General features: G+C 48.7%; 1 protein-coding gene across 3 annotated transcripts in view; it reads right to left on the reverse strand.

Moving 5' to 3' along the window:
- LOC134948340 (ficolin-1-A-like) overlaps positions 1-16264 on the reverse strand; it is a 74933-nt gene that overhangs the window by 47351 nt on the left and 11318 nt on the right. For 2 of the 3 annotated variants that reach the window (XM_063936263.1, XM_063936262.1), the window contains exon 1: positions 4661-4788. The exons of the other annotated variant lie outside the window; for it this stretch is intronic. In XM_063936263.1, coding sequence (XP_063792333.1) covers positions 4661-4742 — 82 coding nt within the window. In that variant the 5' untranslated portion in view covers positions 4743-4788. Of the gene's footprint in view, positions 1-4660; positions 4789-16264 lie in introns of those variants that run through there. 3 annotated transcript variants of the gene reach the window in all.

A 16264-nucleotide genomic window follows, 5' to 3' on the forward strand; every position in this document is an offset into this window, starting at 1 on the left:
GGTAAAAATAGGGAAGCCTCCTGCCGGAGCAGCAGGGCTGCGCCCACAATAGGCCTAACACCATTTTTCTGATTCCAGCGGCTGCCTGCAACGTCACCCAGCCGTCCCGATCATACCCCCATCATGCCCACCGTTTGCGCCACCACACCCCCATTTTCACGCCGTGCCCCCACATCGCTCCTTCTTGGCAACAAAGCGTTGACGCCGCCCCCCCGCCCCCCCCCACAAACGCCAAAGGCATCCGCATTTTCTGCCGGGTACTGAATGCGCCAGCATCCTCGTTGTAGTTTTTGTGGTTGGATTGCGTATTGCGATCCAACCTGAATCAGGCCCTATGTCCAGGCTGACAACAAAACCCTGAACACTCCTTAGGGTAAATTTACTAAGGTGGGAGTTCTATTTTAGATGGGATGTTGCCCATAGCAACCAATCAGATTCCAGGTATTATCTTCTAGAAGGTGCAAGATAAATGAGAAGTCGAATCTGATTGGTTGCCATGGGTAACATCCCATCTTAAATAGAACTCCCATCTTAGTAAATTTACCCCCTTGTCTCTATTCCTTTATACTGCCCCATGGCACTATCTCTATCCTACATCTCCTCCTCTCTCCTCTCCTCAGTTTCCCATCCTTTCCTCTGTTTCCCTCACCCTCCTATCCTGTTACGCCACTGTAATTCAGTTCTTCAGTTCTGCCCCACCATGGGCCCTCGATCCCACCACTCAGCCCTGCTCCCTCCCTTCTCTCCTTTCCTCACTGCACCTTCATCTATATCACACTGTACTCCCTCCCAGTCTGACTCCTGCAGTTTCCTTTCCTAGCTCAGGAGCCAGCACCATCACTGCACCCTCTGTAGCCCTGCCTTCCAAAATATTCTCACCTCAAAGCTACAGCTACCCTGATAATCTCATTCACTTCTCTCCCACAAAACTCATACCCCCTATCCTGTGCCCTCTGGAATGCCAGATCTGTTTGTAACAAACTGGTCCCCACCCATGACCTTTTCATCTCCAACTCCCTGCATCTTCTAGCCATTACTGAAACCTGGATTACCCCCTCTGTTACTACTTCTTCTGCTGGTCTCTCTGCTGGGCGTCTCACATTGTCACATACCATGGTGGTGGTGTTGGGGTCCTTTTACCCTCTAGTTACTCTTACCAACTCCTACCCCCAGAACTGTCCCTTACATTCTCTACATTTGAGGACCATGCTATACGCCTGTTCATCTTTGAGTTGCTGTCATTTACCATCTCCCTGGCATTCTCTCCAAATTCCTTGACAATGTTGTTTCCTGGCTTCCACACTTCCTCCATTCTGATATTCCCTTCATTATTTTAGGTGATTTCTCAATCGATATGGCCACTAAATCCCATGCTTCTAAACTCGTTAACCTCACATATTCACTTTGTATCTCCCAGTGGACCTCCTCACCCACCCATGTAAATAAGAGCTCACTCGATCTGGTTTTCACTCACCATTGTCAATTCCAACTCCCCTTTTCTCCTCTCTGATGACCACCTGCTCTCTTTTAACTTATCTCTCTCTGCTTCCCCATCTCTACCTCCTGAGGCTACCATCGCTAAGTATAATATTGAGGCCATTGTCACCAGTTCTCTATCCTCTCTGTTTGACTCACTTCTATCTCCTTTTCTCTCACTCTCTCATTCCCTGAACAAGCTACTTCCCTATATAATGCATCACTTACTTCTGCTCTTGACTCTGTTACACCTCCAACCTGGCACACTAAATGCACCAGATATCTACAAAAACACTCATGTACTGCTGAGCGACAGTGGAGGACATCACGCTCTAAGGTAGACTTCCTCTATTTCAAACTTATGCTCTCATCCTTCAGTTCTGCCCTTTCCCTCGCTAAACAGCCACACTTCAAGAACCTCATCTCCTCCAAGATTTCTGATCCCTGGTGCCTCTTTGCCACTTTCAACTCCCTCCATTGCTACCACCACGTCATCTCTCCTCCTCACTGTCTGCCCTTGACTTTGCCACTTACTTCACATTCAAAATTGACTGCATACAGGACATCACATCCCACCAAAGCATCAGTAACCAGCCACCTCCTCTCCACTACCTCCCCTTCCCATCTCTAACATCTTTCTCCCATGTTTCTGGTGAGGAAGTCATGGCCCTCATCCATTCCTCACCCCCCTCTACCTCACCATATGACCCTATCCCATCCTGCCACCTCCACTACTTCACTCCTTCTGCATGTTCCCATCTTGCCCACCTCCTCAATCTCTCCTTCTCACCTAACACTGTCTCCTCTGCCTACAAGCATACACTTGTCTCCCATATTCTAAAAAACCCTACCCTTGATCCAAACACAGTCTCCAACTACCAACTTATCTCTCTCCTCCCTTTTTCCTACAAACTCCTTGAGCGTATTTGTCTACAACTGCCTTACTGCCTTTCTTTTCTCCCACTCACTGCTTGACCCATTACAGTCTGGCATCTGTCCTCTTCACTCCACTGAAACTGCCCTCACGAAAGTCTGCAATGACCTCCTTGCTGCTAAATCTAAGGGCCACTACTCTCTGCTTATTCTCCTTGACCCCTGTGCTGTTTTTGACACTGTGAACCACCCTCTCCTTCTTCAAATTCTTTGCTCCCTTGGTCTGCGTGATACTGCCCTCTCCTTGCTGTCCTCCTACCTCTCTGACCGCTCCTTTTCTGTCTCTTCTCAAGACTACATCTCACCCCACTTCCACTAACTGTAGGTGTCCCCCAAGGCACTGTTCTTGGTCCTCTCCTTTTCTCTCTGTATGCATCCTCTTTAGGTGAGTTTATTAGCTTTTTTGATTTACAATATCATCTCTATGCGGATGATACTCAAATCTACCTTTCCTCCCTTGACCTGTCCTCTGGTCTCCTCACTCATATCTCCAACTGTCTCTCTGCTTTATCTTCCTGGATGTCCCAGTGCTCTCTTACGCTCACCTGTTGTACCTGACGCAACTCATCACCAGTATAAATCACTTTAATATTGCTTCAGCATGGAAAAAAATTGAGGCACCTAATTCTGGAGAGATTATAACCAAAATCTGGCACATCCACTCCATGGATTATATAACTAGTATCCTATAGGGTTCATCTAAGTGTTTTATCAAAGTTTGGGAACCCACATTCAGGTGTTCCCTGCATTTAATTAGCCAGTTTACTTACGGTACAAACCCTGAACCATGGCCCTCATTCCGAGTCGTTCGCTCGGTATATTTCATTGCATCGCAGTGAAATTCCGCTTAGTACGCATGCGCAATATTCGCACTGCGACTGCGCCAAGTAATTTTACAATGAAGATAGTATTTTTACTCACGGCTTTTTCTTCGCTCCGGCGATCGTAGTGTGATTGACAGGAAATGGGTGTTACTGGGCGGAAACACAGCGTTTTATGGGCGTGTGGTGGAAAACGCTACCGTTTCCGGAAAAAACGCAGGAGTGGCCGGAGAAACGGGGGAGTGTCTGAGCGAACGCTGGGTGTGTTTATGACGTCAAACCAGGAACGACAAGCACTGAACTGATCGCAGATGCCGAGTAAGTGTGGAGCAACTCTGAAACTGCAAAGAAGTTTGTAATCGCAATATTGCGAATACATCGGTCGCAATTTTAAGATGCTAAGATACACTCCCAGTAGGCGGCGGCTTAGCGTGTGCAACTCTGCTAAATTCGCCTTGCGACCGATCAACTCGGAATGAGGGCCCATATACCTTCAGGTACACGTATCTGGATTGAGTCTTACTCACGCCCCTCTCCTCATTCTCCATCACTCTTTTTTTTTTCTCTTTTCCCTTCTTGTCTCCTTTTTCTTTCTACTGATAAGACCCCCACAAATATATATTTACTTGTTGAGTCGTATTATGCTTTTTTTTCTCTTTTCCCTTCTCTCCTTCTCCGCTTTCTGTCTACTGATAAGACCCCCACACACATTTACTTATTGAGCTATATTATTGATTTTTGGATGGTATTTCAAGTACAGGGGCTGTGTTAGCTCTCTTCTCGAGACCTTCGCACAGGTCATTTGTGAAATGTCTCATCCTCTCAATAACGTTCTTAAAAAAAAAAGAGAGAGTACATTTACTCTTCTTAATTATGAATAAATAACCCCATTACCTTTGAAGAGACACTAAGGGTCTATTTATTACAAATTACTGCTTAACATGGCATTAATAAAATATCTGTTATCACCGTGATTTATTAATGAAATCTTGCTGCCTCCGTAATACTGGCCTGGAGCGGTTAACTGAGCAGATAATTTAGCTTGTACATGCGTCCATTGTAATCAAACCAATAATGTGCGAACAGTAGTTAACGGATAATATTTACCGCGGTCTGCCCATCCCCTTTAGAATGTAAGCTCTCACGAGCAGGGCCCTCTTCCCTCATGTGCTTTTCCTTCTATTACTGCAACCATCTTCGATGGCACCAAATACCTTTGTTTTCTACCACTCTGATACTTATGTCAGTGTCGTCTGCTGATGCAGCAATGCATACTGTATGTACCCTGTACTTGTCCTATACTGTCTTCAGCTGTAAGTCACTATTTCCTGTTTTGATTATTTATGTACTCTGTAATTGGGCGCTGCGGATTCCTTATGACGCCATAAAGGATAATAATAATAATATCAGCAGTCCTATCTATCACCTACCCGGGCATGTGTCCTCCGCTGAGCAAATGATGGCGCTCACCCAGAGCAGGTAGTAGATGGAGCTGCTAGTGCCTCCCCTCATGGCTGCTTCCTGCTGACTCCTGTTTCCTTGCAGCTCATACTGAAGCTTTATATTTACTGTGCAAAACACCCTAACAAACTTCCTGATATTCAGAAATCATTATGTCAGCAAAAAGGATAATTTGATGACCGTCAGCTTTTTCCTAGCCACACTGATTTAGGTAAGATTTCATTCTGCATTCTACTGTTTTGCGTTTTTTCTTGAAAACTGTCTGATGTCTGCCAAAGCTTTGTAATGTAGAATCCCACCTCTCAATTTGTTTAATAATACAACATTATATAATCACCATCTAAAGTCTCTGACATACCAGCTACCAATTAGTGGAGGGCAAAGCCAGGTGCCGTGATTTAGCATGAATCGCGTCATTGGGTCCCTTCGGACCGCTAACAGTAGCAGCTCTTACCACGAGCAAGCAGTACTTTTGCCTGGGGCGCTCGCTGTCAAGAGCCGCTACTAACTAGGATGGCGGCGGCGGTGGGTTTGAAAAGGTCCTCTCCGCAAAGGGAATCTAGACGCGCAGTGAGGTAGCGTCTAGATTCCCTTCGCAGAGAGGACCTTTCTGTGCAGTGCTATAGGAGAGACGTCATGACGTCTCTCTCAAAGCTCAGAGGAGCGGCGCCGGAGACAGAGTGCAGTGGTCGGGATCAGGAACGGGGCTGGTAAGTATTTTTTATTGTTTTTACTAGGTGCACAGCTACTTTTGGGCACTACTAATGGAGGCACAGCTGCAGGGGGCATACTAAGGGGGGCACAACTACTGGGTCCACAACTAATGGGGGCACAGCTGCAGGTGGCACACTAAGGGGGGCACAACTACTGGGGCCACAACTAATGGGGGCACAGCTGCAGGGGGCACAACTAATGGGGGCACAGCTGCAGGGGGCACAACCAGTGGCGTAAGTTCGTCCCAGTCGCCCGGAGGCATGATACATTTTGGTGCCCCCCTACACATACACACTAGAGATGAGCGGGTTCGGTTTCTCTGAATCCGAACCCGCCCGAACTTCATGATTTTTTTCACGGGTCCGAGCAGACTCGGATCCTCCCGCCTTGCTCGGTTAACCCGAGCGCGCCCGAACGTCATCATGACGCTGTCGGATTCTCGCGAGACTCGGATTCTATATAAGGAGCCGCGCGTCGCCGCCATTTTCACACGTGCATTGAGATTGATAGGGAGAGGACGTGGCTGGCATCCTCTCCATTTAGATTAGAAGAGAGAGAGAGAGAGAGAGATTGACCTGATTTACTGGAGTTTAGGAGTACTGTAGAACTGTAGAGAGTGCAGAGTTTACTAGTGACTGACCACAGTGACCACCAGACAGTGCAGTTTTATTTAATATATCCGTTCTCTGCCTGAAAAAAACGATACACACAGTGACTCAGTCACATACCATATCTGTGTGCACTGCTCAGCCCAGTGTGCTGCATCATCTATGTATATATCTGACTGTGCTCAGCTCACACAGCTTATAATTGTGGGGGAGACTGGGGAGCACTGCAGTGCCAGTTATAGGTTATAGCAGGAGCCAGGAGTACATATTATATTAAAATTAAACAGTGCACACTTTTGCTGCAGGAGTGCCACTGCCAGTGTGACTGACCAGTGACCTGACCACACTGACCACCAGTATAGTTAGTAGTATACTATATTGTGATTGCCTGAAAAAGTTAAACACTCATCGTGTGACTTCACTTGTGTGGTGTTTTTTTTTTTATTCTATAAAAAACTCATTCTGCTGACAGACAGTGTCCAGCAGGTCCGTCATTATATAATATATACCTGTCCGGCTGCAGTAGTGATATATATATATTTTTTATATCATTATTTATCATCCAGTCGCAGCAGACACAGTACGGTAGTTCACGGCTGTAGCTACCTCTGTGTCGGCACTCGGCAGTCCGTCCATAATTGTATACCACCTACCCGAGGTTTTTTTTTCTTTCTTCTTTATACATACATACTACTACATCTCTTTATCAACCAGTCTATATTAGCAGCAGACACAGTACAGTACGGTAGTTCACGGCTGTAGCTACCTCTGTGTCGGCACTCGGCAGTCCCTCCATAATTGTATACCACCTACCCGTGGTTTTTTTTTCTTTCTTCTTTATACATACATACTACTACATCTCTTTATCAACCAGTCTATATTAGCAGCAGACACAGTACAGTACGGTAGTTCACGGCTGTAGCTACCTCTGTGTCGGCACTCAGCAGTCCGTCCATAATTGTATACCACCTACCCGAGGTTTTTTTTTCTTTCTTCTTTATACATACATACTACTACATCTCTTTATCAACCAGTCTATATTAGCAGCAGACACAGTACAGTACGGTAGTCCACGGCTGTAGCTACCTCTGTGTCGGCACTCGGCAGTCCGTCCATAATTGTATACTAGTATCCATCCATCTCCATTGTTTACCTGAGGTGCCTTTTAGTTGTGCCTATTAAAATATGGAGAACAAAAATGTTGAGGTTCCAAAATTAGGGAAAGATCAAGATCCACTTCCACCTCGTGCTGAAGCTGCTGCCACTAGTCATGGCCGAGACGATGAAATGCCAGCAACGTCGTCTGCCAAGGCCGATGCCCAATGTCATAGTACAGAGCATGTCAAATCCAAAACACCAAATATCAGTAAAAAAAGGACTCCAAAACCTAAAATAAAATTGTCGGAGGAGAAGCGTAAACTTGCCAATATGCCATTTACCACACGGAGTGGCAAGGAACGGCTGAGGCCCTGGCCTATGTTCATGGCTAGTGGTTCAGCTTCACATGAGGATGGAGGCACTCAGCCTCTCGCTAGAAAAATGAAAAGACTCAAGCTGGCAAAAGCAGTAGCACCGCAAAGAACTGTGCGTTCTTCGAAATCCCAAATCCACAAGGAGAGTCCAATTGTGTCGGTTGCGATGCCTGACCTTCCCAACACTGGACGTGAAGAGCATGCGCCTTCCACCATTTGCACGCCCCCTGCAAGTGCTGGAAGGAGCACCCGCAGTCCAGTTCCTGATAGTCAGATTGAAGATGTCAGTGTTGAAGTACACCAGGATGAGGAGGATATGGGTGTTGCTGGCGCTGGGGAGGAAATTGACCAGGAGGATTCTGATGGTGAGGTGGTTTGTTTAAGTCAGGCACCCGGGGAGACACCTGTTGTCCGTGGGAGGAATATGGCCGTTGACATGCCTGGTGAAAATACCAAAAAAATCAGCTCTTCGGTGTGGAGGTATTTCAACAGAAATGCGGACAACAGGTGTCAAGCCGTGTGTTCCCTTTGTCAAGCTGTAATAAGTAGGGGTAAGGACGTTAACCACCTCGGAACATCCTCCCTTATACGTCACCTGCAGCGCATTCATAATAAGTCAGTGACAAGTTCAAAAACTTTGGGTGACAGCGGAAGCAGTCCACTGACCAGTAAATCCCTTCCTCTTGTAACCAAGCTCACGCAAACCACCCCACCAACTCCCTCAGTGTCAATTTCCTACTTCCCCAGGAATGCCAATAGTCCTGCAGGCCATGTCACTGGCAATTCTGACGATTCCTCTCCTGCCTGGGATTCCTCCGATGCATCCTTGCGTGTAACGCCTACTGCTGCTGGCGCTGCTGTTGTTGCTGCTGGGAGTCGATGGTCATCCCAGAGGGGAAATCGTAAGCCCACTTTTACTACTTCCACCAAGCAATTGACCGTCCAACAGTCCTTTGCGAGGAAGATGAAATATCACAGCAGTCATCCTGCTGCAAAGCGGATAACTGAGGCCTTGGCATCCTGGGTGGTGAGAAACGTGGTTCCGGTATCCATCATTACTGCAGAGCCAACTAGAGACTTGTTGGAGGTACTGTGTCCCCGGTACCAAATACCATCTAGGTTCCATTTCTCTAGGCAGGCGATACCGAAAATTTACACAGACCTCAGAAAAAGAGTCACCAGTGTCCTAAAAAATGCAGCTGTACCCAATGTCCACTTAACCACGGACATGTGGACAAGTGGAGCAGGGCAGGGTCAGGACTATATGACTGTGACAGCCCACTGGGTAGATGTATGGACTCCCGCCGCAAGAACAGCAGCGGCGGCACCAGTAGCAGCATCTCGCAAACGCCAACTCTTTCCTAGGCAGGCTACGCTTTGTATCACCGCTTTCCAGAATACGCACACAGCTGAAAACCTCTTACGGCAACTGAGGAAGATCATCGCGGAATGGCTTACCCCAATTGGACTCTCCTGTGGATTTGTGGCATCGGACAACGCCAGCAATATTGTGTGTGCATTAAATATGGGCAAATTCCAGCACGTCCCATGTTTTGCACATACCTTGAATTTGGTGGTGCAGAATTATTTAAAAAACGACAGGGGCGTGCAAGAGATGCTGTCGGTGGCCAGAAGAATTGCGGGACACTTTCGGCGTACAGGCACCACGTACAGAAGACTGGAGCAACACCAAAAACTACTGAACCTGCCCTGCCATCATCTGAAGCAAGAAGTGGTAACGAGGTGGAATTCAACCCTCTATATGCTTCAGAGGTTGGAGGAGCAGCAAAAGGCCATTCAAGCCTATACAATTGAGCACGATATAGGAGGTGGAATGCACCTGTCTCAAGCGCAGTGGAGAATGATTTCAACGTTGTGCAAGGTTCTGCTGCCCTTTGAACTTGCCACACGTGAAGTCAGTTCAGACACTGCCAGCCTGAGTCAGGTCATTCCCCTCATCAGGCTTTTGCAGAAGAAGCTGGAGACATTGAAGGAGGAGCTAACACGGAGCGATTCCGCTAGGCATGTGGGACTTGTGGATGGAGCCCTTAATTCGCTTAACAAGGATTCACGGGTGGTCAATCTGTTGAAATCAGAGCACTACATTTTGGCCACCATGCTCGATCCTAGATTTAAAGCCTACCTTGGATCTCTCTTTCCGGCAGACACAAGTCTGCTGGGGTTGAAAGACCTGCTGGTGAGAAAATTGTCAAGTCAAGCGGAACGCGACCTGTCAACATCTCCTCCTTCACATTCTCCCGCAACTGGGGGTGCGAGGAAAAGGCTCAGAATTCCGAGCCCACCCGCTGGCGGTGATGCAGGGCAGTCTGGAGCGACTGCTGATGCTGACATCTGGTCCGGACTGAAGGACCTGACAACGATTACGGACATGTCGTCTACTGTCACTGCATATGATTCTCTCACCATTGAAAGAATGGTGGAGGATTATATGAGTGACTGCATCCAAGTAGGCACGTCACACAGTCCATACTTATACTGGCAGGAAAAAGAGGCAATTTGGAGGCCCTTGCACAAACTGGCTTTATTCTACCTAAGTTGCCCTCCCACAAGTGTGTACTCCGAAAGAGTGTTTAGTGCCGCCGCTCACCTTGTCAGCAATCGGCGTACGAGGTTACATCCAGAAAATGTGGAGAAGATGATGTTCATTAAAATGAATTATAATCAATTCCTCCGCGGAGACATTGACCAGCAGCAATTGCCTCCACAAAGTACACAGGGAGCTGAGATGGTGGATTCCAGTGGGGACGAATTGATAATCTGTGAGGAGGGGGATGTACACGGTGATATATCGGAGGGTGATGATGAGGTGGACATCTTGCCTCTGTAGAGCCAGTTTGTGCAAGGAGAGATTAATTGCTTCTTTTTTGGGGGGGGTCCAAACCAACCCGTCATATCAGTCACAGTCGTGTGGCAGACCCTGTCACTGAAATGATGGGTTGGTTAAAGTGTGCATGTCCTGTTTTGTTTATACAACATAAGGGTGGGTGGGAGGGCCCAAGGACAATTCCATCTTGCACCTCTTTTTTCTTTTCTTTTTCTTTGCGTCATGTGCTGTTTGGGGAGGGTTTTTTGGAAGGGACATCCTGCGTGACACTGCAGTGCCACTCCTAGATGGGCCCGGTGTTTGTGTCGGCCACTAGGGTCGCTAATCTTACTCACACAGCTACCTCATTGCGCCTCTTTTTTTCTTTGCGTCATGTGCTGTTTGGGGAGTGTTTTTTGGAAGGGACATCCTGCGTGACACTGCAGTGCCACTCCTAAATGGGCCCGGTGTTTGTGTCGGCCACTAGGGTCGCTTATCTTACTCACACAGTCAGCTACCTCATTGCGCCTCTTTTTTTCTTTGCATCATGTGCTGTTTGGGGAGGGTTTTTTGGAAGGGACATCCTGCGTGACACTGCAGTGCCACTCCTAAATGGGCCCGGTGTTTGTGTCGGCCACTAGGGTCGCTTATCTTACTCACACAGTCAGCTACCTCATTGCGCCTCTTTTTTTCTTTGCGTCATGTGCTGTTTGGGGAGGGTTTTTTGGAAGGGACATCCTACGTGACACTGCAGTGCCACTCCTAGATGGGCCCGGTGTTTGTGTCGGCCACTAGGGTCGCTAATCTTACTCACACAGCTACCTCATTGCGCCTCTTTTTTTCTTTGCGTCATGTGCTGTTTGGGGAGGGTTTTTTGGAAGGGACATCCTGCGTGACACTGCAGTGCCACTCCTAAATGGGCCCGGTGTTTGTGTCGGCCACTAGGGTCGCTAATCTTACTCACACAGCTACCTCATTGCGCCTCTTTTTTTCTTTGCGTCATGTGCTGTTTGGGGAGGGTTTTTTGGAAGGGACATCCTGCGTGACACTGCAGTGCCACTCCTAGATGGGCCCGGTGTTTGTGTCGGCCACTAGGGTCGCTAATCTTACTCACACAGCTACCTCATTGCGCCTCTTTTTTTCTTTGCGTCATGTGCTGTTTGGGGAGGGTTTTTTGGAAGGGACATCCTGCGTGACACTGCAGTGCCACTCCTAGATGGGCCAGGTGTTTGTGTCGGCCACTAGGGTCGCTTAGCTTAGTCATCCAGCGACCTCGGTGCAAATTTTAGGACTAAAAATAATATTGTGAGGTGTGAGGTATTCAGAATAGACTGAAAATGAGTGGAAATTATGGTTTTTGAGGTTAATAATAATATGGGATCAAAATGACCCCCAAATTCTATGATTTAAGCTGTTTTTTAGGGTTTTTTGAAAAAAACACCCGAATCCAAAACACACCCGAATCCGACAAAAAAAATTCGGTGAGGTTTTGCCAAAACGCGGTCGAACCCTAAACACGGCCGTGGAACCGAATCCAAAACCAAAACACAAAACCCGAAAAATTTCAGGCGCTCATCTCTAATACACACACATACCATATGTAGCTATCCGGCACCCAGGGTGAACAGTAGAAGGGTGCTCAGGTACCTTTCCCAATAGTAATATAGATACACATAGAAAGTGGACGCACTCCAAGTCAGTCATTACAATAAAACAGACACCAGCATACCATTATAGTACACCTACAGTGCTCCCTCACCCACCAGGTCTCCATGGAGATGCTTTGGCGCAGCGGTGTGCCAATATAATTAGTGTTCACTGTAGTATTTTTTTTTAGGGCAGGGTGCTGATCATGGGGAGGGCACATTTTTCATTCGGGAGGGTACATTTTTAAGTTAGATGGGCAAACTTAGGTACATACTATAATGCTTGGTGCTCCCATTCCTACGGGTAAAACATGGACAGTGCACACCGAAGGTGCGCAGCAAAAATCTAGGGGCGTTGTTTCGTGGGGAAGGGGCGTGGCCACATAATAGTGTCAATTCACATTACACCACACGGTAGTGCCCCTAATACACATTGCACCAGTTAGAACCTCCTATACATACTGCGCCAGGTAGAGCACGTTATACATATTGCGCCAGATAGAGCACATTATACACATTGCGTCAGGTAGGGAGCACTGAGGCACATTGCACCAGGTAGAGAGCACTGAGGCACATTGCACCAGGTAGAGAGCACTGAGGAACACTGCACCAGGTAGAGAGCACTGAGGCACACTGCACCAGGTAGAGAGCAGTGAGGCACACTGCACCAGGTAGGGAGCACTGAGGCACATTGCACCAGGGAGAGAACACTGAGGCACACTGCACCAGGTAGGGAGCACTGAGGCACACTGCACCAGGTAGGGAGCACTGAGGCACACTGCGCCAGGTAGAGAGCACCGAGGCACATTGCACCAGGTAGAGAGCACTGAGGAACACTGCACCAGGTAGAGAGCACTGAGGCACACTGCACCAGGTAGAGAGCACCGAGGCACACTGCACCAGGTAGAGAGCACCGAGGCACACTGCACCAGGTAGGGAGCACTGAGGCACACTGCACCAGGTAGGGAGCACTCAGGCACACTGCACCAGGTAGGGAGCACTCAGGCACACTGCACCAGGTAGGGAGCACTGAGGCACACTGCACCAGGTAGGGAGCACTGAGGCACACTGCACCAGGTAGGGAGCACTGAGGCACACTGCACCAGGTAGAGCACTGAGGCACACTGCACCAGGTAGAGCACTGAGGCACACTGCACCAGGTAGGGAGCACTGAGGCACACTGCACCAGGTAGAGCACTGAGGCACACTGCACCAGGTAGAGAGCACTGAGGCACACTGCACCAGGTAGAAAGCACTGAGATTAATGTTTACAGCTGCAAAATACTTACAAGGTTAATTTAGCCCAGGGGGACTCTCATGTACGTACCGGGTCCGGCGGCGCACGGCTGGATCCGGCGACGTGGCGGGGTCCGGCAGGCAGCAAACGGCGGGGCGGCAGGGCGCACAAAAACGGGCAGGGCGGGATTCAGCTGTCTAAAAAAGGGGCAGACACCTAGCGTGAACACTAGATATATATTAAAAAAAACACAAACGCCTCATTCACTTAAACACACGTCTCACTTAAACACACACGCCTCTCACTTACATACACCTCTCACTTACACACACCTCTCACACACGTGCCTCTCACTTACACACACCTCTCACATACACATGCCTCTCACATACACATGCCTCTCACTTACATACACATGCCTCTCACTTATAGGCCCTACACACATAGTGATTTCACTGCACGATATGAACGATCTTGTTCATTAATGAACGAGATATCGTTCATATCGTGCAGTGTGGAGTCCCCAGCGATGAACGATGCACGGCCCCGCGCTCGTTCATCGCTGGGGCCATGTCGGCTGTGCATGCCGGCCAATATGGATGAGATCGTCCATATTTGCCTGCAAGTCTACGGAGCCGGGTGACGGGGGGAGTGAAGAAACTTCACTCCCCCCGTCACTGCCCCCCCGCCGCTGGGTCGCTCGTCGCTCGTATCGGCCGTCGGGCACCTCGGCGGCGCATCGCCGAGTGTGTAGGGCCCCTTACATACACATGCCTCTCACACACACACACATGCCTCTCACTTACATACACATGCCTCCCACTTACATATACATGCCTCTCACACACACACACACACACACACACACACACACACACACACACACACACACACAGCTCTCACTTACATACACATGCCTCTCACTTACATACACATGCCTCCCACTTACATACACATACATGCCTCTCACACACATGCCACTCTCACACACACATCACACACACACATGCCTCTTTTACTTGAATGTACAACTTTCCTTAAAAACACACACACCTCACTTAAAAACAAGCACACACAAAACACAGTACTTCCCCCCAAATACACCTCTCCCCCACCCCCCACACAGTGCCTACCTTTGGCTATCATCCAGAGCATGGAGGAGCAGAGAGTTCTGAGCTTCCCTCGGCTGGTTTACTAAGGGCCCGGAAGGAGCTGTGCTCTGGAGCTCCCCCTAGCTGCAGCCAGTGCCATCTCTCTCTACAGGAGGCAGCTTCCGTGTCACTGACACAGCTCCTCCGTCTGCAATAGCAGCGCAGTCCTCAGGCTGCGGGAGACAGTGGAGGAGATGCGCCCCCTTGTGGCCAGGAGCCCGGCGGCAGCCGACTCCATTGCCTCCCACAGTTCCGCCCCTGGGCACAACTACTGGAACCACAACTAATGGGGGCACAGCTACTGGGGGCACAGCTGCAGTGGGCACAACAGCTGCAGAGGGCATAACAGCTACTGAGGGCACAGCTGCAGGGGGCACAACAGCTACTGTGGGCACAGCTCTACAGGGTGCACAACGCTACAGGGAGGCAAAACTACAGGGAGCAAAACTGACCATGCCCCTTTCCTATGAAGCCACGCCCCCATTTTTACACGCACCGTTGGCGCACACTAACCCTATTTTGCCATCTCGTGGGTGGGGGGCGCCAAGGGAAACTTTCACCCTGGGCGCCACAAGGTCTAGAACCGGCCCTGACCGCTAACTTGTGCTCTGTAAGTGGGAAAGCCAAAGAGAGGGTGGTGCAGGAGACTTGCCCACCTTTTCAGGGAGCCGGGAGTGCCACCAGATATTCGTCAACCTCCTGGCCATTCCGGGAGGGTGGCAAGTATGCATCCTCATGGACCGGGCTGTACAGAGCCAAGGTTCTTGGCATTGTAAGGTGTGTGTGTGTGTGTGTGTGTGTGTGAACTATGACATGATTCAAGCATGATATACAGTATGATCACCATCATATAGCAAGCCACCTGTGGCTTCTCAGATCACAGGTTTGCACAGTGGTCAGCATTACTCAGAGGCATATTAATGGTTGTGGGGAGATGTGCAGGGCTCTATGTCCCTTAGACCTGTGATGACACCCTTATGTGTGAGGGGGGCTGAGTGGCCGACACTCTGGGTGGCTCTGCAGTATCACCACTGGCTATTGGCTGCCATTCCAGGCATCCTGCAAGCCACATGCAAGTCCTGTGGGGCAGTGATGGTGCTGCCCCCAGGGCCCACACAGCTCTAGTTATGGCCCTGGCAGTGAGCCCCCTTTATACCTTCTCCACATATCTTCAGGAAGATGGCACATACACAGAGAATCAGAAAGGCTTTTGAACAGTGCCAGAGTCCTTGCAAACTCCTAAAAACAATACAGTATATCACCCAAAAGATGGCCGCAGGAAGCAGGTAGATGAGGTGCGAGTGAGGGTGGGAGTACTGCTTGGTACATAATGCAGTTTATTCTGGGTCCAGGGTGTGCAGCACATGGTTCCCTTGATCTAGGGCACCCAAATGCACCCTGCACCCGTAATAGATACACCACTGGCATTGCTGGCTCATAGGGCTAGGACTATGGTTTTCATTCTGACCACAGCATGGTCTGTGTGGAGTTTCTATGTGCTTCCCATGTTTGTGTGGGTGCCTCCAAACACCCTGTTTAGACTGTAAGCTCCAATGGGGCAGGAACTGATGTAAAATATACATTATTCTCTGTACAGCGCTGTGTAATGTGGTGGTGCTATACAGATGATCATAACTAGAGATGAGTGGGCTTGATTGTCCAAGAACTGAGCCCACATGAACTATTATTTGGTGCACACTGCATGCTGGTGCCTGTAATGGATTTTGGTGAAGTTATCATTTGTCGGGGAAAAAAAATATTTTTTTTGTACAATACTGTATGTGTGCTATAGCCCATTGCATTTATACATATAAGCACTTTGAAACCACAGTTTGAGTTATCATTTATGAAAAAAGTTAAACAATTTGTGTGTTCAATTAAGCTCAATATGTGCTGTGCCGCACTGTGTTCATAAATTTAA

Source organism: Pseudophryne corroboree, chromosome 8 (genome assembly GCF_028390025.1).
Source record: "Pseudophryne corroboree isolate aPseCor3 chromosome 8, aPseCor3.hap2, whole genome shotgun sequence".
Lineage (NCBI taxonomy): Eukaryota > Metazoa > Chordata > Amphibia > Anura > Myobatrachidae > Pseudophryne > Pseudophryne corroboree.